Here is a 22621-nt window from a genome sequence, read left to right on the forward strand (position 1 = left end):
CCCCCCCCCCCCAAAATTTCTGTGGGAAACACTGACAGCTTCTTCCCCAGAGCTGGAGCATCAATCACCCCCCACCCTCCCCAGTTGCTGAGGACTGCATTGTTTTGAATGACCTAATTGTTGTTCAATACCTTTTCACACTGCACTGTTTCTTTATTATCATTGTTTACCTGTCAAACCAAAAGGTTCTTTATTATTCATTTACTTATTAACAATGGATAGAGCCAGTGACCCAGCCACTCTGTCTTGCTTACTTATCTTGTTTTTACCATTTTGCTGCTGAAAAATGAAAGCAGCCGAAATAAAGTGCCTTACTTGTTGAACGACTGAGGCACCCAGCTCAGGGGGGGTCTGTCCGAGGTGACCACGGAGCGCTCTGCGGAGGGGAGCTTGGAGATGCCGGCCGGGGTGCTGTTGTACCGGCTGGATATGAGCTTCACCATGCTGTCCGCCAGCTCTGAATCCTTCTGGATACACACACGCAAACACAAAGAAACACACACAGAAACATACGTACACACACACACCAAAACACACACACACAGACACACACACACATCAACCGTGAAGGTATGTACACACGTGAGGTTGTAAAGACAGAGCCCTGACCCTCGTAGGGTAAGGCAGTAAGCTGCAGCTGTACCTTCTCTTTGGCAGAGGCCGTTCCAGCAGGCTTAACCTTGGGGTTGAGGGTTCTGTCCTGCAGGACTTTAGCCGGGGCAGCCTTGCGTGTCGCGCTGGTCTCCTTAGCAACTCCCGGTTCCGGAACACTCTGGCCTCGCCGCTTCCTTCTGGTCGATCCCGGCACGCCTGCCTTCGGCGGGGGCGGAGCCACTGCGGTAGCCCCGAGGGAGGGGGGGCATTGTACCGCCGGCTCTCTCCCCATCTGAGGACCCCCCCTGTCGGCGGGCGGGCCCTTGCCTCGGGGGCCGGCCGGCTCCTCGCCCTCTGAGTCCAGGCTGATCTGGTTGATGACCTCCTGCAGGCGCTGGCTGAGCTCCAGGTGCAGCCTCTTGTGGCTGAAGAGCTCCGAGCCCGAGCCCTGGGCCCTGTCCACGGAGGGCGGGGGTTCCAGCTGCCTCCCAGGCTGGCCTCCGATTCTGCAGAAGAGGGAAACGTTTGGAATACCCAGAGACCAGGGCTGGGACACTAATCGGATTTTGATCTCGATATATATATAATCGATTTATTTTATATTTTATAGAAAGAACAGCTGGATACATATGATATCTGTACATTATTCTAGATTTCAACATTTTCTTTTTGAGCATTTTGTGTATGTTTTTAAGGGGAAGGTTCAAAGTTCTCAGAAAAAAGGGTTTTTGGGAGAGGCATGCTGAATAAATACATCATTGGATAATCGTGATTTCATTACTGACCAAAATAATCGTGATTATGTTATGTTTTCCATAATCAAGCATCCCTACCAGAGTGAGAGAGATGCAGAAGAGGGAACTAAACGTCAAAGTGGTGTCAAAGAGAAATATAAATTATAAATGTCAAAGAGGACTTGGTTTGACCTTTGAAGCCGCTGTCAGACTTTTGGTTTGTGTTATGATTGTCCTGAGGAACGCCCGTCGGCTAAACGACTAGACTGTTCTTTTCTTAGACAGTGATGTATGTTTGGCTTTTCCTCACCTGGTCTTGAAAGACGTCTGTTCCTCTGGATGGGCATCATTAGCACGTCAGTCATAGATTGCTTATGCCAGTTGGAGATTCTATAAACACACACACACACACACACACACAGTTTGAGACAAACAAGTCGACAGTGTTGCAGGGGAGACTGAAGCTAATGGAACGGTTCCTGGCCAGTGCTTACATGCTTCCCCTTGACTTGGTGACAGGCTGGGAGTCAGGGACAAAGCTGTTCTCTGTAAACACACAAGGAAAGATGAGCACACAGGTGACGGCTATAGCTGTCATTTGTTTGGTCAGAGGGGGTAAAACAGTGAAAGAGGAACAAGGACATGGAGCCCTGAGTGGATGAACCAAAAGAGAGTCGGTACCCAGAAGCTCTAGGTCATCCTCCTGCGCACCCTTCACCTTCTGCCTTGATCTCTCTGATGGGATGACCTGCAGGGCAGCAGACAAACACAACACACACTGAGCTGAGTGGACAGGAGGACAGTCTGAACTGCCAGCAGTGGTATAGGCCAAATACCAACAGAGAGAGGGCCAGAGTCTCTCTGGGGCAGGGGAAATACGGTAGGAAACAAGAGACTGAGATGGTACCAGGGCTGAACCAAAACGCTCTTCAGCGGACTTCATTGGTTCTTCTCATGCGCTGACTACAGTATCAGAGGTGTACCGAGCGGCCGGTCTGGTTCCTCAGGTGCTCCGCCCTGGCGCTGCTGGGGGTGGTGCGGTGGCTGGATGGCGTTCTGGCGGCGGCGTTGGGCTCCCCGGGGTGGTAGGGTCCAGGCCTCTCAGCGCCCCGCACCTTCTGAAGGGCAGGCTTCTCTCTCCAGCTGCTTGGTGTGTCTGGCGGAGAGAATGGGTCACAGACACACGGGACGTTTGGATGTATGGGGGGAAAAAGGGAACACATTGACTGTTTTTAGTGTTTGTTTTACAATGCAGCGGACGATTATGGAAAATTGAGCAACGGAAAGGGTTTTATGAGAGGGAAAATGAACAGTTCTTACACAAACACCACCATCCACACACACACACACACACAAACAGACACACACTGTCTCTCCCTCTCTTGCAGCTTGTTGCTCACATTCTCAAAACTTCAGTTTAGTCCCCTGTCACAGAGTCAAGTGGGTAAATAACCGTGGAAGAAAATCGTCAGGAACATTATGTGCAGCCTGAAAAGGTTTAATGAGTTAGTTAAATAAAAACTGTTTGGAAGGTGCACGATTCGTCGTGACTGAGTTCAGTGGCACTTACTCGCAGGTAGGACCACAGAGTAGGGGCTGGAATCGCGGACACTCCCCCCTGCACTCCCGCTGATGAAGGTGTAGGACTCAGAGACCCTCCTCCTGGCTGGAGTTATCAGCTAGATGCACCGAAACAATGCCTGGCTGTGAGTGTCCTATCTCACCTTAAGTCTACACAGTCACAATATTAATGAATTGAGAAGGGGAAATAAATATCTCCAGACTTATAACAGTGTGAGGATGGCTGTTCTCCGTACAGAATATATACATCGGTTCCACCTGCTCACCTGTACAGGGCCAGCAGGGGGAGCCACCCAGCTGGGTTCAACGTTTCTGTCTGTTGTCAGAGACACCTGGCTCTCCGGAACCGCGGGCTGCAAGAATTCCAGCCAACATACACACGCCTGATTGACACCACTTAAGAGATAAACGCGGCTTGGGTGTCAGAACTGGAGAGCGTCCTTAACAATATTAATAACACATTAGAACGATGTGCGTCATCGCCGGCAGGCTCCGATTCACGTGACTCTGTGACAGACGCCTTTCTTGTATGAGTAAACATAACTGAACTCCACACACTTAAATGTGGTGGGATTGTGCCCCTGTTGCAGAGCGGGGCTTGACTCATCAGATGCTATCTCAGCCCGACGTCTGCCGTGTGCGTGGCGTAGCGGGCAGACTGGCGGCTGTTTACCTGGGAGCAGCTATCATCCATGAGGATCTTAACGGTTGTCTTCACGGTGCTGCTCTTGCCAACGAAGCGCTGACCGACAAGAGGAACGGGGGGGGGGGGGGGGGCAGAGGGATGTTAATGAGTGAGGATCAACATTGGAACCACAGGACTTGTTCTCTGCTGTCGGCGGCAAACATACTCTCTCTAGAACCCCGGGCAACACGGCAGCAGGAATGCTGTTGATCGTTTTCTAGGTTGTTTTTTGGGTGTTACAAGGGGATCGATAGCGAGTCGACACAGGCTGTGCCTAGGTGAGAACAATCCCCTTAAGCTCATCAGATGAACACATAGCATTAGAGATGAATATCGATACACAGCGATGGAATGCGCTGATGTTGAGCTGACGCTCGGGTGTCGTGACTGAAGGAGGCGGCTACTCTGTTCTTGCTGTGGCCGTAGACGGCGCGGACGGCGTGCATGACGGCCAGGGCGGGGCTGAAGCGGACGGTGAGACAGTTGCCCTCCACGTTGCCCACACACAACACCTCGCACAGCTTCAGCCTCAGCACGTGGCACGAGGCCTCCTCTGGGGAAACACACCAGCGGGCCGGATCAGACATGTGCACGTGTCTGTGGCGCGTGGCGTGAGAACGAACAGCCTCCACGCGTCAGAGAGGCGTGGAGGAGAAGGCGGGAATGTTTATGACTTTGTTTTCCATCTCATTAAAGACGCGGTGATTAGTGCGTTACCTTTGATGGTGTAGCTGTGGACTTCGTTCTCAGTGATGCAGATCGTATCCCACTGGCCTTCCTACATAAGAAGGGAAACCAACGTGTAACCTGACGAACATATCACAAATGTCTTTATCCAAACCAGACAGGACAAGGCTCATTTCGAAGTGTCCATAACAGGTGGGGCCATGAATGAAGATGTTCAGTTCCATCAGCCCTGTGGTCTCCTCGATGGACCTCTATAGCTACCTTAGTCTCCTCGTCTGCCACGGCAAAGTAGAAGGAGATACTCTGGCTTCCCAGGTTGAAGTCGATCCAGAACTCCTCCAGTTTCTCATCAGAGGGCATCAGCAGCTACAACATGTCCACTCGTTAGAGAAACACTGACTAACGTCGAAGTGAACCAACCAGAAGGATCTGGGACACGTCTGGCCCATGAAACATTGATGAATACATTGAAACACATGAATACATTTAGCTGAGATTCACAAGGGATTCATTGACACTAACCTCATGTTTATCCAGGAAAGCCTCTAAACATGGGTAGGAGAACACTCTGCGGATAGAGGCAACAACAACTCTGACAGACAGCTGAACAATTTATCATTTCTACGGCTGACAAGCACTGCCGATTCAGTGTTTCAGAAAATTGAAAAATATCTGTCACTCCTCTTGTCACAACATTCAAGTGACTTGAAAAACGTATTCGGTTAAGAAGTGTGTTCCAATAAAACCTTTATGCTTACCTTCTATTGTCTCCCTGCATTCCATTCACCAGATTCAGAAATGTGCGACAGTCCTAAAATCAAACAATTGCATGATGAAAAAAATACGAGCAAAATGTTAGAAAGTATTTCCATCATTTAGAAGCATTGGAGAGGGGTTATGCGGTTCCTTACAGTAGCCGCATTGATTTGTACCGTTTCAAACTCAGAGTCTCTTATGGCGATGAAAGCCTTGGCCACGTAGTCCATGCTGAACCAGCGGTGAACCATCGCCCTCCGCTGGCCTGGAGTGGCCATTCGGCACAGCGCCTCCATCAGGGCCGTCTGGAAGTCATAATCTGACACACGCCCACAGGTCATGTCGGCCCGTAGGGGGTCAAGGTAAGGTCTGATATCTGGGCCACACAGGGCAACACTCACCACCGCCCTCCAATATCTGTCCGGCCAGCTTGGTCCTGGGTAAGAAACAAGAGGGAAAAGCAAAAGGAAATACTAATTAGCTGGTTTATGTTCCACATCCAGCTGTAAGGTTTTGGGTTCGATCCCCAATGGCGATCGAATCGATGGGCCTCATCGAGCAAGATAACGTTTACATTTAGGGCAGATGCTTTAATCCAAACGTGATTTGTGAAGGTTCATTCACGGACTCGCACACCGACGGCGATGTCACCATGCAAGGCGACAGCCAGCTCGTCGGGAGCATTTATGTTGAGGTGTCTCGTTCGGGGACACATCGCCGGGGATCGAACTAGCAGCCTTACGGTAACAAGTCAACCCGCTATGTTAATTGTGGTGTGTGATAGAGAACGGTGTATATGTAATGCCGCTTTTCCACTGCATGGTACCAGCTCGACTCGATCAGCTCGCATTTTTGGCGTTTCCACTGCGAAAACATGGTATCTGGTACCCGAAGTGGCTGCTTTTTTTAGTACCGCCTCGCTCTAGGTTCCAAGCGAGCTGAAGCCATGCTAAAAGGTGACTTCGGCAGACGGCCGGCCACTGATTGGCCAGAGAGTGTGACTGAAGTCACGAGAGCGACATGGCAACCATGCTGGTAACAGCCATAGCAGCGCCGCAGCCAACATATTTCACTTCTTCAACTTCTTCAACATGCCAGCCAATAGTACGAACACCATCGCATCGATGTCCTCCATTGTTGTTATGTGGGTTCTGTCCATGTGTGGGTAGCGTAGGTGTTGTTTGCGTCGCGTACAAAAATACGTCACGGCCCTTTCGCGCAGCCGACCCCGCCCACGTCCAGGAGGTACTATTTGCGGTGGAAAACTACCCGTGCTGCTACCGTGTCGAGTCGTGTCGAGTCGAGTCGAGTCGAGTCGAGTCGAGTCGAGTCGAGTCGAGCCGAGCTACATGTGCGGTGGAAAAGCGGCATAAGTGGGATGCAGTTCACAGAACCTACATCACATCTGAAGCTTCCTCTGAGGAAAAGTTCTTCTCCTTTTTCAGTTCCTCTGGCATTTTATCCAGGACCATGTTGAATTTTCTGATAGCCTGTGGAGACATTATTATTAATGATGATATTGTTATTCATATTATCGCATAATATTATCATTGTTAAGGGGATCATACCTACTAAAATACCCAGGACCCCTCTAGGCTTATTGCCAAAAATATATATAGATATTTATAAAAACAATCTTATATAATATACATTTGTGTCATACCTCTTTTTTTATCAGTATATAGATTGTCGGGTTTGTGGCCAACTGGCCAATTGGATGCAGGAAGATATCTGTGACTTCATATGTTGCTGTGAATCATATTAACATATCATACTGTAAATAACACAATTATCCCCATTAACAATAACATCATTAAATCTGTCCTAAAATATAAAAAGATCTGATATTGAGAGAGCGGAAGGTCCTCATAACTCACTGAAAAAAAAAAACATTCAAGCAGAGCTCCAAAACATTCATGTAACTAAATAATACAAAAGCTGTGAAGGGGAACATGCTATTTAGCGTCTGTAAGAACGAGCAATCAAACATTTTGGTATCAAAATGACTGGTGTGACTTATTCATTATGCAAATGAGAAATATACCCCTCCATCTTTGCTACTAATATTAACTGTGTTGAAAGGAAGGTCTATTTGTTGGTGTTGGAAATTAGATGTTTGAATGATTGTTCTGCGATTCCTATAGGTCTCATAAAGAAAAACACAAGCATTGTATAATAGGTGACAAACATAAATCAAAGTGTCAACTTGTCAAGAGTGAAAACGTACCCTCTTTGCTAATTTCATGGACAGCCTATCAGGGAAAGAAGAGTGAGAAAAAGAGAGAAATATTAAATGTCCAACCTTTTGCATTTGGTGATGAAGCTAAATCTATATTTGAAAAAAGATGATTGTGTTTACACCAATTAAATATATAATCATTTCCCTCTAACAATGGCAATATGCCAATGTTTTTTCCATTTCGATGGCTTCTACTATTACTATTTGTAAACCTTAACCCTTTAGAATAGTAACTGTGTGGTACAAGCTGACCATCAATGAATCAAAGAAGTCTTCAGCCAGGGTTAGCAGGTCCTCATCTCTCTTTGGGCCTCCCTTGATCCATAGTTGCCTGCATTTCTCAAACCAATCCACCATGTACATACAAAAAAATTACATGAAACATGTTAATGTACGTACTTATTTAATATAACAATTATGCTTTTCATTTTAAAATCCTTATCTTCTTGACAAAGCCTTGAGCGATGATCTCAGATGGTCCAAGGTCCCCAGGAAAGGATAATTTCTTGCAACACTTGTAGAGGATGGTGAGACACAGACTTGCATGTTTGGTGGCCTTCTGATCTAAACACTGCAGGCAAGACACACACCTTTCAAAGTACTCCCAAGCAGCATGTTAATATCGCATTTGAATAGGAACACCCTCCAGGAAGACATGAAATTACCAGAATTTATTTCATTTGATGCCTTTGGCTCATAACGAAAGGATCTTGAAGGTGGCAGTTTTTTATTGTGTGAAAATTGTGCGCTTTTGTTTGTACGAAACCTTTATCTATTTGTATGTTTTATGATGCCCTCCTGGCCAGATTGTAAATCTCAATGAGCCTTTTACATGGTTAAATAAAGGATAAAAGAAAAAAACATAACAGGGAAGTAGTTTTAAAAAGTTGTTTTTCCTACCCTGTTTACAAGTTTGTCCACTTTGACTAGGAACTGTTTGGAACATTTTATTGCAGTGCATTGGGATGAACCCTCCTCCAGAAACAGATCCAGTCGCTGAAAACGGAAGCTCCTCAGCGCCTCATCCACCAGCTTCTCCAACTACGAACAGGGCTCGGGTTCAATTCCCACACTGACCCTCAACACACATTTTATCTGATAGGATCGATCCATTATTGACCAGCTGATGCGCTCACCTGTTGATCCTGGCCAGGCGCCATGGCGCAAACATCAAGGTCGTGTAGTTATCTCTATTACCAGTCCCACTGCTGCTGAAGCCTCAGTCCTCAGGCTCACTGCAGGCTAGAGGGAATACCGGCTTAGTAACTGAAACAGGTTTTATATCTGACTGTTCTTAAGGTACACGGTGATGAAAGATAACTCCTTCATAATCAGAGGATTGAATTGTCTCACGACTCGTCCGTTATTGGGATGTTGCTAACTCGAACGTGCTGCTAGCGGTTGACATTTCCTAATCGTTACTAAAAGGTTGTATGTTACATTTAATTCATAACTTCTGATACGATTACACAAAATCAAGTATTTAAAAATGAAAACTAATACTCACGACAGCAATTTTTGCAAAACCAACGAGTTTTATTCTGATGTATAAACGCAATTCGTACGTTCCTTCTTCTTTTCAGATCATAGCGCGCGAAATATCGTTCGCATGCGCATGCGCCGTGTGGCGTCGCGTTCTCAACCAGGTGACCGATTCCCATTGGCCACTTTATTATAGGGAGTAGCAGCTGTATTGTAGCTGCTGCTATAATACAGCTGGAATATGTGAAGACCTGTACTACTCTTCTTTCGATATTCTTCTTGCAAATTAAGACGTGATAACTTAGTATTCAAATCCAAAAACAAGACAATGACACAATGTTAAAATATAATAAATTGCTTTAATATGTACAGAAATTAACATGGATTAGTCTGTTGCTACGTTAAAATATAATTTCCGGAGAGTTGATATTTGAGCTTTCCTTCAAAATACTTAAACAACATCAAGACAATATCAAAAATATTTTTTTAATTGCATTACCAAAAGCAATTACTTGTGCATCCAAGTTGAGCAAATTTCCCATCTGGGATTGATAAAGTACATTTATTTTATAATTATTCTATTGTATCATAAAGTGCAGGTAAAAGCCAAATCAAACTGTCTAATTATCTTTATTTGTGGTTTCTACTATTCTGTACTGTACTGTAATGCTAGCCTGCAGGAACCAGGAGACCCTGCAAGCTCATTCTGTATTTGCTCCAGCATGTGCCAGGCCAGCCTCCTGTTCAGGCGATTTCAAGCAGACCCGGGCTCGGTCGGGCCAATCACAACTGTTTATGTAAAGTACAGCGGCTCTGACACGTTGATTGTACAGAGGAGCGCCTAATGGGAGCGCCGTTGAGGCATTTCATGAACAACCAAGATGGCTGCCGCATCACACGATCAATTGCTCTGATAGGTTGTAGGTCTATCCAATTGTGTCCGGAGGCAATATGGTTGGCACCTGTTGATAACGCCCATCGGTAGGCCCCGGAGAGGTTCCAGACTGATATGCATTTGCGAATTGTCTGAAAATCTCAGGCTACTGTACTGCTATAGCCTGCTACTTTTACTACACACAAAAAGTGCAATTGTTTTATTTCTCCCCATTGGTGAAATTCAGCTTTGGCTGCTTCAAAGTGACGATTCACTTAAAATCTACAAAAGAATACGCAGGGAAATACCCTATGAGTGCAGAGCTACTGAAGAGCTAAATAGTGTAGTAAACAGAAACCAAAATGCACCCAGGATGTCCCCTCAGCAGCGGTCTTCTCCCCTTGTCTCACAGGAAGTGCACCAGGCTGTCCTCACACTCCTTGGGAACGCTGAGCTTGTAGTTATGGCACACCAGCTTGTAGTTCTGCCCCTCGTTGTTGTCCCAGTGCTCCAGCCCACACACCGTGTACCGGACGGCAAACTCCAGCACCGCCCCCGGCTGCAGGAACGGCGGCACGGGCAGGTGGAAGCGGAAGGTGTCGACGCTGAGACAGGCTCCGCCCCCTCCGTCGCCGGGCCGGGTGGCGCTCTGCACCCAGGAGGCCTTCGTCTCCGTGTGGCTCTTCCACTCGGTGAAGGAGTAGCGAACGCCCACCTCCTTATCGGGGTGCACGTTCAGCACCTGGGTGATGCCGATGACGCCCAGCTCGAAGCACAGCACCCGCTCCAGGCACACCTTCTGCCTGTGGAGGCGTTGGAGGAACTCGGGCTGGTCCCCGGGCTGCTGGGAGAAGACGGGCTTCAGGTAGGGCAGGGAGATCTCCAGGTGCGTGCCGTCGGTCAGCTCGGCACCCATCAGGAGCCGGAAGGCCACGTGTTGGGGGATGAAGGGGTCCTCGCCCGACTTGAAGAGCTTCACGTCCTCCAGGTCGAGCCCTAAGGAGTCAGCGAAACGCACCCTGACGTTTCTGAAATGCTTCTTCCTCTCCTGCGGCGAGGGCAGAGATTTTGAGCGTCTCTGGATGATAGGTCTGGGCAGCGGTTCACAGGAGAGGCCCCGGTTTGGCTCCTGCTGTTTCTTGGGTGGGGGCACTCTGGGGGCTGGGGGTCGGATTGGAATGAGTTTCCTTTCTGGCTTGAGTTCGGTCGCACTGATCACGTCAGACAGGTGGATTGTGGTGCATGACGTTGGGGCTTTGCCGAAGGAGCCATCAGTATCGCTGCGGGGAATCCTTATATTTCCAATACACCAATCCATCTTTTCCTAGACAGAACATGATGTAGAATAAGTACAGAGGATACATTCATGTCATCATAGTTAATATACTTTTACTTTTTAAGGAAAGTGATTCATTGTGACGGTGAAAAGACACATTCGCACCATGTCAGGCATTTCAATAATTAAATGTTTTTATTTGATTGTTGGCTTAGAAAATAAGAGAGTGGGCGTGTGCTTTAGGAGTGAGCCTCGTGCATATCCAGTACCGTTCTCATCCGAACATTTAGATTATTTTATCCGCTGAAACCCGGGTTAATAAGACTGTAGTACCTCACCACGATTTGCAGCAATGGATTAACAAATGCAAGCTGTAGCATAAGCTCGTGTTTTGGCGAGGCTTGATCCACCAGTTATATAAAAAACAATAACATTGAAGCAGCGCATTTCCGTGCGTCAGTCGTGCCTCTGTGTCTTCCGCAATAATATCAGATCTGTAATGTTAATAACACGCATAAGAAATGCACAAAAATCGTACGCATGCTTTATAAATCCTGGGTTCCGTTGAAGGGGCTACGAATGTGCGCGCAGCTCCTGAGTTGACCCAGAAGGAAGAGGAGGTGCAAAGGATTATGGGGAATTGAGTATATTACGATTTGGACCTTTAACTACTACGTTCCCTGGTTTGTTCGCACGGACTATATTGGATCATCGCTTAATAGGTGGCACTATTGGCATGTAGAGTTTAACATCTACTACATGACACACAACGCTGGTTGTGTGTGGACAGAACACCAATTGCCTTGAACTACAATACCCACACTATCGTTGTAGTACTTCATAAAGCGCAAGCAGCAAGGTAGCAGCAGGTAAACAAACCCATTTGACAGGGAAGGCGAATCAAACAAAGCTTTCACGTTGAAAACGCGTCATTTATATTTAACGTCAAGGATGATGCCGGTGTAAAAACAGGGACGTATTGAGCTGCGTTTTATTGTATTTCATTTATTTCAAATACAAACGGCTGGATATCAAGACAGGTGCCTAATGCGCATCATGCGCAGCAGCATTTCTGCGAAACTGGACGTTTTGAACGTTAACGTTATCATTTTAGGAATTGAATCTCTCGGACGAGATGTAGGCTGTGTTCTATAGCTAGAATACCTCCTTGTTTTGGACTGAAAGCGACCTGCAAAATGGGCCCCATCATGCAGGAACGAACAGCATCCACGACACTGAAGCGCGTTTCCTCCAAAGATAAAATTAAGGTTCGAAACGCTGAGAATACTGGACTTGTGACAAGGTAAGCTTCTTTGCCAAACAAATGTAACAATTATGACATTCATTTAGCGAAACGACTATCTTCATTTTATTCTTATTTCATCTGTTTCCATAGTTCAAAGAAGGGAAACAAGGTGAAAAAGGCAAGTGGGCAGTTGAAGAATGGCTTACCAGGTCAGGAAAAGGACTTGGTAGCAACCGTCCACAAGGTGAGCCAGTGGCTGTTTGACTGTTATGAAATAATAATAAGCGTGCAGGTGGATATGAAAGATCATCCTCCCATCCATCTCACCTATTTGATTACAGGGAACGCAGTCAAGAGGAGGCAAGGTCAAAGCTGCAGCCTCAAGAAACACAAGCAAACTTTCAAGGTAATATAAAGGGACAGTACGGCCAATGATATGTTAAAGTCTGTGGGTTGGTAAAAGCCCTAGTTGTAAATTTGCCAAGGTTTCCTCCTGACATAACCTGTTTTTACAGCCCTCAAGACGAAAGGCCTTTTAAATCTCCAGCCCCCAAGCACTCATCGACACAAAGGAAAGAGGAGAAGCGAGAAATGCAGCGATTGTCCCCATGCTGCAACGACGTGGATCAGAATCAGAGTCGGATGGGCAGAAACCGAAGGGCCCTCTCCCTGCCTCTGTCCCCCATCGCCGGCCTGCGCCACATGCCCATGCACTCCCCGGCCCCCACCCCAGAGGCCATGCAGCGCCACTACACCCAGAACGAGGACGACACCGACAGCGCCAGCGACCTGTCGGACTCGGAGCGGCTGCCCGTCCTCCCCTCGCCCTGCACCCCCTGCACCCCCCCTCACCTCGACCTGAGGGCCGAGGTCATCAACACCAGCGACTTCCCGCCCGACTTCCCGGGGCCCTGCGGGGCGGCGGGCGGCGAGGAGGAGGAAGAGGACGACGAGGCCGAGCGGCCCGCCTTCAGCTACCCCGAGTTCCTGCCTCCGCCCTTCAACAGCTGGAGCCTGCGGCAGCTGGCCGTGTTCCTGCACACCGAGGGCCGCAGCGCCCCCCGGCCCAAGCCCGTGGGGCCCCTGGAGAGGTACCTGGAGCGGCTGCTGCAGCTGGAGTGGCACCAGATCCAGACGGTGCAGGCGGAGGGCGCCCGCCCGGCCGGCGCCCGCCACCGCCAGCTGGGCGCGCCGTCCTCCACGGCGGCTCCGCAGGCGGCCCACCCGCCGAGGCCTCACACCGCGCCCCCGACCCGCCTCAACTCCCCCAAGGGCCCGCGCCAGGGCCAGAGAGCCCCCCCGCCCTCCGTGTCCCTCAACACGCCCACGTCGCCCGCCGGCCCCCAGCAGCCGCCGCCGGGGCGCTACCCCGTCTGCCCCCAGTGCCACATCCGCTACCCGCTGTGCAACGGCAGCTGCTCGCCGTACGCCTACCAGCGTCACTCCCGCCTCAGCCCGCTGATGGAGCGCAGGGCCAGGAACGGCGCCGGGGCCGGGACGCCGCCCAAGCGGAGCAGCAGCGAGAGCCGGGCCACCTCCTCCGACGGTAGGGCCTCAGGGGGGGGTGGTGGGGGAGGAGGAGGAGGAGGGGCGCAGACTCCCGTCAGCCCGTCGTCAGCAAAGAGTCACGTCAAACAGATGCAGGCGGCGGGGAACGCCAGGAAGACCCACCACCTGGAGCCAGGAGCTGGTGGTGGTGGAGGCCTGGCTGGTGGCGGTGGTGGTAGCCAGGCGGCTAGTGGAAGCAATGGCCATATCGCTAGCGGTAGTGGTAGCCAGGTGGCTAGCGGTGGCGGGAGTAGTAGCCAGGTGGCTAGCGGCAGCAGCGGCCATGTCGCTGGCGGTGCTGGTAGCCAGGTGACCAGCGGTGGCCAGGTGGCCAGCGGTGGCCAGGTGACCAGCGGTGGCCAGGTGGCTACGGCCAGAGGTCAGCAGAGGAAGGGCCGGGTCAGAGCCAACTCAGAGACGGATGTGAAGAAGGAGGCCGGCACTAAAGGCCCCAACGCGGAGAAACGGATCACCTCCGGGGGGAAACGGGAGCTGAACGCCGCCCGGAAGGCCGAGCGGGACGGGCAGAGAGCGGAGGCGGGAGGAACGGCCGCCAAACCCAGCATGAAGAGGACGACGAAGGAGCCGGCGCCCCTCTCCAGACCACCTGGCAGTAAGCCCAACGGCAAGGCAAAAAACGTGCACTTCGTAGCTAAGTAAACTGGTTCTGTAGTTATTACGCTTTACTTAATGGTTACTAAATAGCGAGGCTTCAACTTATGCTTGCTTTCTGTGTAATGTGTGCATTACTAACACGTCACTCCAGCACTCAAAACCAAGCCGTTGCTTGCTGCAGTCAGAATATCAATATAAATAGTGACATAACAAGTCTAGTGATAAAACAGCAATGAGGCATATTACAAGACTCATCTATATACAAGGAATATGCAGACATCAATCTTAATGTAGTTTTTGGATCATGAATATGCACTTTCTCCCGCTCATTGTACCTTTACACAGTACGAGACTTCACACAGTACAAAGTAGTACGACGTAGTTGTGCTTTCAATGTAACCTGAGGTTTGTTACACCGCAACCATCCGAGTAGTACAGTCTGTCGATGCAGGAATACATATAGAATAGGGTCATCTGTATATTTTGAAAAATCAACATGGACCAAGTAGTAATAGTGGTCGTGATCTGAGTCATTGCGTATTTATCTTTGAGTGAACGTTTTCCTTTTCATGTTGGAATGTATTCTTTCATAAGAGCTCTTTGTTTATTTCACGCCCGCATTGGGTGCCTCCCCCGGAAGACGTTTGTTCAGCGACATTATTAGTGAAGAAGATAAAAGAGTTGAAAGTGTTGAGGTTCTTTCAGATGTACTCGTGGTCGTCCCACTTTGGTCATGAGGGCTTTTGTTTGAACAAAGTTGAATTGTAGTTTCACTACAAAATATTTTGCCTAGAGCTGAGCTTTTACTCGTGCGTGAGAGACAGTGTAATGTTTGCTACAAAAATATGCATATTTTTCCAGATTTTTGTATATGATAGTTATATTTATCGGAAATATGTTATGTTCAATGTTTATCCATGCTTTAGATTGTTATGTATACATGTTCATGTGCAAAAGAAAAGAATACCAAATAAGCTGAATGTATATTTTCTCAATCGTCTGTCAGCTTAACCATTGGCCAATTAAGTGATTCCATGACATTTCCATTTCTATCATAGTTTAAATAGTGTCTTAAAAAGTAATCAATTAAAACAACTCATATGTATCATAGAATGCATAGTTTTCCCTAGGATACTGTGGATGGTAGAAGTCTTATCAGTCACCACGTGAACTTGTTTCATGAAAACGCTGGATCAAACAATATGGTTTCCCTTTACTTGACATTTATGAAAAGCATCAAAGCCATAGGTTATGGGTGGGTGGTCTGTGAACTATATACATGTATGTTACATTGTTGACCCGCACGCTAAAGAATGTTGTATGTATTTTCTCAATGTTGACTGCAAGTATTTGTAAGGCATAGAAATAAATGTTTTGCACTCATTTCAATTGGTACTTCTGTTACTCTGCGAGGAAATGAATACAAAACAAAACACAACATTGGTTACTTGACAATCATATCCTCTTATGACCGGGAAGTGGCTTAAACATCTGCCGCAGCTGCCTCTTCCTGTCGTTCACACACCCTGAAACACAGCAACATAATGCGAGCTGTCAGCAGCACCCACGATGAGCTGAAATCACGCTCCACGCTCCAATGTTTCACAGGTCAATTCATAAAGGGCATCAATGATTAAGACTGAAAAATAAATCTTCGTCCGCCGCAGCCAATATACCTAAGTGGGTGTTGGCGGTGAAACAAGAGCTGCTGAGCGTCTCAGGGCCGGCGTCCTCTCTATACACGGGCCCGTCGTTCCACATCAGGTCGTAGCCACCCACTCTCTTCTCCCTGCCTGTCAGCCTGCGGGTCACAGACACAGCTCGTCAGTCACAGGCCGCTGCTCCCGAACCATGCACCATGATGACTCCGCGTCAGAGTCCCCGACCAGACGACCTTCTCTGGGACGGGGAGGAGGGGGCCGTACCGAGTTATGTCATGTGTTATGTTATGTGACGTCATGTGGTGTGGCAACAGTGCTGTTGCCACACCACAGTCCCTGGCTCCGGGGGCTGCAGCTGGGTGCTACTCAGTTATGTTGCTCTGTAATGAGCGAGGCCCGCGTCACTGCAGCAGCAGAACCCCTACAGCCCATAGCAACGTGATGCTCTCTACACCAGCCAGCCCGTTTGGACCGCTGTCGTCACCCGGCTCCTCGTCTCTCTGTGCGTGCGTCAGCAGACCCAGGGCCGGAGGTCTGTGTGCGTTCAGAGCGCCCCGCTGCTGAGGAAGTGATGACGGTGTACACCCGTCGGGTGGAGGATTAATCACATGGAGTGAGGGCAATACAAATGCAACCGACTTGACATTGACTGAGTTGGACATGAAAGGGAAGAGGTTACGTCTCGATGGATCAGGGAGCAGTGTGTTATGTGTTACTCTCTCTCATTGTGGGTAACTCTCTCCCATTGTGCGTTACTCTCTCCCATTGTGTGTTACTCTCTCTCATTGTGCGTTACTCTCTCCCATTGTGTGTTACTCTCTCCCATTGTGCGTTACTCTCTCCCATTGTGCGTTACTCTCTCCCATTGTGCGTTACTCTCTCCCATTGTGTGTTACTCTCTCCCATTGTGCGTTACTCTCTCCCATTGTGCGTTACTCTCTCCCATTGTGCGTTACTCTCTCCCATTGTGCGTTACTCTCTCCCATTGTGAGTTACTCTCTCCCATTGTGTGTAACTCTCCCATTGTGTGTCCCATTAATATGTATTTAATTCATCACAAAAGCATATCAAAACACATGACAAGGCCGGGGCTTTCAGATACCTTCAAATCATGACCTTTTTATCTGCAAAAAGGTGCAACCCCCTGATCGGGTTACCGTTATACAGAAAAGGCCAATCACAAACCAGCTCCAGCCAACCGCCTACCCCCATACACCCTTAGGTTGACCGGTTGGCGGGGTCAGTGGGACACCTGGGTAAGATCAGCCCAGACCTGTATGTCTGCAAGGATCTGATGTTGGACTGTATGATGAAAGAATGGCCATTTGATGGTCCGACCAACCCCTCAGACGCCCCCACGATCAAACCCTTTAAGAACCGCAGGGGGCTAGAGACAGGGGCCTGGCAGGAGGAGGATGAGAACAGGATGAGAACAGGATGAGGCTGAGTCCACGTCGAGTGTTTGATCCACTCCGTCAGAGCGGGGGGACGATAGAGACAGATGTTTGGCAGGGGGGGGGGGGGGGGGGGAGGATGAAGGGGGAACCAGCTAACAGCGGGGGTCAGAGACTGGGCTGGCGGGGAGGGGGATGAGGGCAGAACAGGTTCCTCAATCGCAGTGTGGGGGTGGGGGGGGGGGGGGGGGGGTAGAGACAGATGTTTGGCAGGGAGAGGGAAACCCTATCCAGTGCCTGGGAGTGAACACTCTTCTTCGTGAGCTCTTCCAGAACACGACGTCTACGGGGCAGTCCTTCCTCACCTTGCCTCCATGTCCACGACGTGGAGCGTGTCCTCCAGCACCCGACACTTCATCTCGTAGTCCTCCTGGCTGCTGGCCGTGAGCGACGGGGAGGCGTTGACCTCGATCAGCCACCTGGGGAGAAGGTCAAGTGGAGCGTGTCCGTTTGCGTCTCCCGAGCCGTCACAGTTCACCCTTTGACCCCCCCCCCCCCCCCCTGCTGCTGCTCATGTTTCGGAAACACTGCGTGAAATACAGTCAACCTTTTGGATTGCATCTTCCAGGTGATTTGTGTGTTGCCAAAAACGTCAGAGTCCATGTAACGATGCATTTGTAATTTGGTTATATACGACTTCATGCGTTTGACTCACAGGGAGATGCACACCTATGGGATGTTGCAACACAGTGTGTGCCAATTTATGAAATCGTCTTTCAATGCGAAAACTAGCAGATTTGTATGCGTGTTTGTGTGTGTGCATGCGTGCGTGTTTGTGTGAGAGAGAGAGAGAGAGAGAGAGAGAGAGAGAGAGAGAGAGAGAGAGAGAGAGAGAGAGAGCGAAAGAGAGAGAGAGGGATGTAGAGAGGAAGGTAAAAAGGTAAAGCTGGAGAGAGCTCTCTTACGGTTTCAGGCAGTCATCCAGTAGGATGTCGTAGCCGTAGAGCTCAAAGCAGTGCTTGTCGTTGATGATGACCTTCTGTACGCTCAGCAGGCTGCGGATGAAGATGTTGTCGATCTCCTTGAACAGCGTCTCCACCGTCTCTCGGCTGTGCTTGGCCGTCAGGTATCTGCGGAGCTGCTGGATCTGCCACTTACAGCCCTACAACCACCAGGGCAAGACAGCTGGACATCTCAATGCAGCTCCGGCAGAAATGGACCAAGGAGCATAATATACACGCACGAGTGGCCTATCACGCACTACAGATTCGTGAATCTCTGACCTTTTCGGGGTCGTAGTCGGGCGCCGTCTTTTGAACAGCCACGTTCGTGAGATGCACATCTGAGGTGATGCATTAAGGAGAGCTTACACACGCATGACATTATCACCTCTTATCAGTGTGGAGCCAGATGAGGGGGATTAAGATGGGAACAAAGGCTGAATGAAAGCAGTCAGCCAGGAACCTAATCAATGAATCATTTTCCTCAGAAACAAAAAAGATAACAATGAAGAGAGTGGGTCTGGATGTGGCGTGTTCTGTCACACTCCGCGGCGGCAGGTCTGTGCGCTCAGAGCACGCCTCGTCCCAGAATACGAGGCTGAGCGGGAGGAGAGGATACACTGATCGTCGATGCTGCTCAGTGAGAACCGCGTGTTGGAGAACCGTGCGAAGCCGTCCCGATACAGCCAGGCTTTCAATGGAATGTACTGAAACACACACACACACACCACACACCACACACCACACACACACACACACACACACACACACACACACACACACACACGGTTATGCCGGTGGGGTTTGGGGGGGTGGGGGGGTACTAAGTATGTGCATGAGTCACTGTGAATTCCAAAGCTCATCACTCACTGATGTCACCATCACATAGACCCTCAGATCAAACTTCCTGCCTGCGGGAGAAGAAGAAATGCCTTCAGCGAAACACGCAGAAGAGAGACTTTCAGGCCGCAGAGACAGACGTGATCCATGGGAGGGGATACTGAGGCGATGCGTACGCTCCCACTACAGGCTGCAGATTTGAGCTGGATTGATTTTACGTCATATGTATGTTATTGTTTTCTAACCTGCTCCAGGTGTGCTTGAAAGCGAATATTAGTGAAAGGTTGTGAACGGGTTGTTGTTTGTGTTTGTGTGTGTTTGTTGAAATGATTGATTACCGCTGATGAGGTAGGGGTTCTCGATGTAGCGCTGAGCCACGTAGCTCTCCACATGCACGTCGTTCTTCTGTTCCTCCGAGCGCGTGCCATCCTGCAGACAAACATCTCAATTCAAGATGGTTCCTCTTGGAACGGGTTTCTGATGGCAAATGGCGCCTTACCTTTTTCCAGTCCGTGATGTCTTTGAGTTTCCGGAACAGAAAGATACCCTTTCCTTGAGATCTTGCTACCTTTAAAATAAACCATAAATCAGGGTTAGTTCCCTTCAACAGCAGAACCAGCTCCTCCTTATAATAATAATAATAATAATAAATTGTATTTATAACGCACTTTACATCAACTCAATGACCTCAAAGTGCTACAATGCACATTAAAAGATAAATAAATTATAAAAAATAATAATTTACAATAGCAGTTTAGCCAAAGGCTTTTCTAAAAAGATGGGTTTTTAGGCCTTTTCTAAAAGAATCCACAGTCTGAACACAATTAGCAAATATGTTTCAACACTGTTAACATTAAACCTACAGTCCATAGCTGACCCCTGGATTTATAAGGGCTTCTAGCATTATACCCCACAGACATCACCATTATCCCCTGAGTGATCCAGTCATGTAGGGTAATATTTACATACAGATAACCACCTGATCCATGTATGATGTAGCCTAATGGCGATTCAGCAGGATTTCAGGTAAATCACAAGATTGTTCTGAGGAGAATCCTCACAATGTAGATCAGAGCTGTGGATGGTATAGTTCACAATGACAAGGAGCATTGTTCTGTATTGTATTAACACTGCATAACCATGGCAACAGAGGAATTACGGATTGCCAGTTTAGCCATAGCCTATATATATATAGGGTAAGTTTTTGTAATTTATTTATTGTGTGTGTGACTGTGTGTGTGTGTGTGTGTGTGTGTGTGTGTGTGTGTGTGTGTGTGTGTGTGTGTGTGTGTGTGTGTGTGTGTGTGTGTGTGTGTGTGTGTGTGTGTGTGTGTGCGTGCGCGCGCGCGCGCGTGTGTGTGTGTGTGTGTGCGTATGTGTGTGTGTGTGTGTGTGCGTGTGTGCGTGTGTGAGTGCATGTGTTTATCTGTATGGGTGTACATAATGGTGTTCTACTGGAGGAGAGTACATCAGCCCAGAGGGAGCAGAAGGGTCCACCAGTGCTGCAGCTCACCGGCTTCATGATCCAGGTGCTGCCTGCACTGCGTTTGAACTCCTCCACAAACAGGTGATACTCGCCGGGCAGCTCGAAGGTCTGCGGGAAGAAGTCACACCTGGCCGCCTCGCTCCGGCCCGCTTCGCGCTCCAGGTGTTTGCGATACCTTTTCAGGTTCTTCACCATGAAGTTCTTGCGCGTCAGCTGAAACATCAGCCTGATTTAATGGAGAGGGATCAACAGTTCATCGTTTTTAGTGGTGCCGTTCTTTCTCATGTTTCATGCAGTGGCATCTCCAGGGTTTTGATTACATACAGGCAGGATAAACTAGCATGTATTGGACTCCCAGTGGAAGGGTTCTGAGTTCTAACCCCAATGTCTGCAGTCTACCTGCAGGCACCCTTGGGCTTAGATGCCGACCCCTATGTGCGCACGCATCTACGATCATCCACTTTAAGGCCCATCAGATGAAAGGCATCTGCTACATGACTGAATGGTGATATGATGGTTGCATGAAGGAACCTGGCCCACCTCGTAATGGTTGCGGAAGTGACAAATCCTCACATGCTCCTCCATGTAAGTATTGTCAAAGTTCTCTCTCAGCCAGGCGACGTCGCACCAGTTGAAGTCCCACTCTCCTTCTCTGTGGGTTTAACACGACGCGCTAACGTTCAAAAATTGAATGGTGCCACACCAAGCCTACATTGTTTCAGATGACTGCATGATATATACAAAAGTGATGGCAACTATTCTTATTTTGTTCGTTGTTTTGTTTACACACCAACACTTACTCCTTGACTTCAGTCCAACCTGGCCGTTGTCTCAGGACGTCCTGGATCGTGTTGAGAAGGCCGCACTTATAGTTCACACACGGACGCTCCTCCCTGGAAAGAAACCACACGTCTCTCATCTGCTCTGTCGGAGTCAATATTGTGTTGTTGTTTTTTAATGTAATGCACACCAAGTTACCGAAGTACTTACCGATCTCTCTCTCTCTCTCCTTTTGTTTGGTTACCGTATAAACATTTGAATCCGGATGTCTGGAAAAAATTAGGTGACACATAATTGTTGTTGAATGTACCAACAAAGATCAGCTCACAGAAAAATGATGACCACCTAATAAGACTATGTAACTAATATAACTAATCTAGCTCGTTAGTTATATAACTAATGTAACTAATCTAGCTCGTTAGTTAAATAACGTGACTGAAGCATGCCAGGACTAATAGTTTTAAACTACGTATATATTGTTATTCACCTTCATTTTTGTCATCCTTACGCCTCGAATTACTATGCTGCTGACAAGGGGGTAGATTTAGCACGTTGTTAGCATCACGCCAGCTTCCCTCCTGCGTGTCAACATCCGTTGTCATGGTAACGACGCAACACGTGAGCGTCAGTGTTGCCAGATTGGGCCAGAATGCGCGGGCAATCTGACCCAATCTGGCAACACGGGTGGGTGTTTCAAACAACCCATTTAATGAGATATCTTTATATAGTTTTAAAAATATTTTATGTCTACAAAGATATGCTGTACACATATTCGTTATTTAGTTACTTTGGCATGGCCGACCAGTAATGCAAATGCCTTTTCGATATTTCACAATGTTTTTGAATAATTTAATACATCTAACATGCATATCCAAAATTCCTATAAAAGAGTTTTCCGCAATTTATGCTGTATGAAGCAAAAAAAGAAAATTCACGACCGGGCTGTACGTCTTGGCACCACAGGATGGCAACAAAAACTCGCCGTGAGGAGGAAATGCCTTCTGGCGTCGCCCGGCTGAGCTCGACCGCTGCATGTGAACGAGTCTGAGCCATGAGGCAGTGGCTGACTAACCGAGAATCAATTCATTTACAGAATAGGCAAGGCTGCATTCTGGTTTCAATCCAATACGCTTGCACTAGGA

The 22621-nt window shown here is 48.5% G+C and overlaps 4 protein-coding genes across 8 annotated transcripts; 1 reads left to right on the plus strand and 3 right to left on the minus strand.

The window, feature by feature from the left end:
• Window positions 1–340: 340 nt before the first annotated feature.
• LOC130390142 (synaptonemal complex protein 2-like) lies at window positions 341–8954 on the minus strand. 2 transcript variants are annotated; one of them, XM_056599918.1, is made up of 24 exons: window positions 8784–8954; window positions 8413–8511; window positions 8177–8317; window positions 7717–7847; window positions 7529–7631; window positions 7265–7289; window positions 6701–6786; window positions 6436–6527; window positions 5439–5473; window positions 5214–5356; window positions 5040–5092; window positions 4804–4849; window positions 4543–4647; window positions 4312–4372; window positions 3999–4147; window positions 3583–3651; window positions 3176–3262; window positions 2899–3007; window positions 2312–2484; window positions 2010–2076; window positions 1823–1874; window positions 1639–1718; window positions 644–1100; window positions 341–467 (listed from the first exon to the last, which is right to left on the minus strand). In XM_056599918.1, exons 2-24 carry the CDS (start codon window positions 8434–8436, stop codon window positions 437–439), a joined length of 2319 nt encoding a protein of 772 aa, XP_056455893.1. In that variant the 5' UTR covers window positions 8437–8511; window positions 8784–8954; the 3' UTR covers window positions 341–436. The 2 variants fall into 2 exon arrangements, with proteins under 2 accessions (XP_056455893.1, XP_056455885.1); XM_056599910.1 differs by having other exon boundaries at window positions 8413–8518; window positions 8784–8946.
• On the plus strand, window positions 8500–15859 carry fam217ba (family with sequence similarity 217 member Ba). Its single transcript, XM_056599930.1, has 4 exons — window positions 8500–12211; window positions 12305–12398; window positions 12496–12560; window positions 12670–15859. The coding sequence occupies exons 1-4, from the start codon at window positions 12105–12107 to the stop codon at window positions 14360–14362; spliced, it is 1959 nt and encodes a 652-aa protein (XP_056455905.1). The 5' UTR covers window positions 8500–12104; the 3' UTR covers window positions 14363–15859.
• Window positions 9102–11519, minus strand: ppp1r3da (protein phosphatase 1, regulatory subunit 3Da). Of its 3 annotated transcripts, none has more exons than XM_056599982.1 (2): window positions 11247–11519; window positions 9102–10956 (listed from the first exon to the last, which is right to left on the minus strand). In XM_056599982.1, the coding sequence occupies exons 1-2, from the start codon at window positions 11286–11288 to the stop codon at window positions 10039–10041; spliced, it is 960 nt and encodes a 319-aa protein (XP_056455957.1). In that variant the 5' UTR covers window positions 11289–11519; the 3' UTR covers window positions 9102–10038. The 3 variants fall into 3 exon arrangements, with proteins under 3 accessions (XP_056455957.1, XP_056455938.1, XP_056455947.1); XM_056599963.1 differs by having other exon boundaries at window positions 9118–10956; window positions 11242–11507; XM_056599972.1 differs by having other exon boundaries at window positions 9118–10956; window positions 11447–11502.
• On the minus strand, window positions 15590–22040 carry ttll9 (tubulin tyrosine ligase-like family, member 9). Of its 2 annotated transcripts, XM_056599943.1 has the most exons (14): window positions 21967–22040; window positions 21690–21748; window positions 21500–21592; window positions 21240–21351; window positions 20727–20912; window positions 19713–19781; window positions 19552–19642; window positions 19244–19284; window positions 18993–19080; window positions 18656–18714; window positions 18338–18534; window positions 17738–17851; window positions 15994–16118; window positions 15590–15843 (listed from the first exon to the last, which is right to left on the minus strand). In XM_056599943.1, exons 1-14 carry the CDS (start codon window positions 21979–21981, stop codon window positions 15773–15775), a joined length of 1320 nt encoding a protein of 439 aa, XP_056455918.1. In that variant the 5' UTR covers window positions 21982–22040; the 3' UTR covers window positions 15590–15772. The 2 variants fall into 2 exon arrangements, with proteins under 2 accessions (XP_056455918.1, XP_056455926.1); XM_056599951.1 differs by lacking the exons at window positions 21690–21748; window positions 21967–22040 and having other exon boundaries at window positions 21490–21575.
• Window positions 22041–22621: the final 581 nt, after the last annotated feature.

This window comes from Gadus chalcogrammus, chromosome 1 (assembly GCF_026213295.1).
Source record: "Gadus chalcogrammus isolate NIFS_2021 chromosome 1, NIFS_Gcha_1.0, whole genome shotgun sequence".
NCBI classification, from domain to species: Eukaryota; Metazoa; Chordata; class Actinopteri; order Gadiformes; family Gadidae; genus Gadus; species Gadus chalcogrammus.

Bases quoted from the DNA above. Each gene is read 5' to 3' on its own strand.
- LOC130390142 (XM_056599918.1), bottom strand. From the start codon at position 8,436: ATGGCGCCTGGCCAGGATCAACAG. The intron at 4,148-4,311 runs GTAACGCACTAA...GTGTTTCCCCAG, and splicing joins CCACAGCTACACCATCAAAG to AGGAGGCCTCGTGCCACGTG. The intron at 468-643 runs GTACAGCTGCAG...GTGTGTATCCAG, and splicing joins CGGCCTCTGCCAAAGAGAAG to AAGGATTCAGAGCTGGCGGA.
- ppp1r3da (XM_056599982.1), bottom strand. From the start codon at position 11,288: ATGCTACAGCTTGCATTTGTTAATCCATTGCTGCAAATCGTG. The intron at 10,957-11,246 runs GTGAGGTACTAC...TGTTCTGTCTAG, and splicing joins ATCCATTGCTGCAAATCGTG to GAAAAGATGGATTGGTGTAT.
- fam217ba (XM_056599930.1), top strand. From the start codon at position 12,105: ATGGGCCCCATCATGCAGGAACGAACAGCATCCACGACACTGAAGCGC. The intron at 12,212-12,304 runs GTAAGCTTCTTT...CTGTTTCCATAG, and splicing joins AATACTGGACTTGTGACAAG to TTCAAAGAAGGGAAACAAGG. The intron at 12,561-12,669 runs GTAATATAAAGG...CTGTTTTTACAG, and splicing joins AACACAAGCAAACTTTCAAG to CCCTCAAGACGAAAGGCCTT.
- ttll9 (XM_056599943.1), bottom strand. The intron at 19,285-19,551 runs GTAATCAATCAT...CTTCTCCCGCAG, and splicing joins GAACCCCTACCTCATCAGCG to GCAGGAAGTTTGATCTGAGG. The intron at 19,081-19,243 runs GTGAGTGATGAG...TGTGTGTTTCAG, and splicing joins TCTATGTGATGGTGACATCA to TACATTCCATTGAAAGCCTG.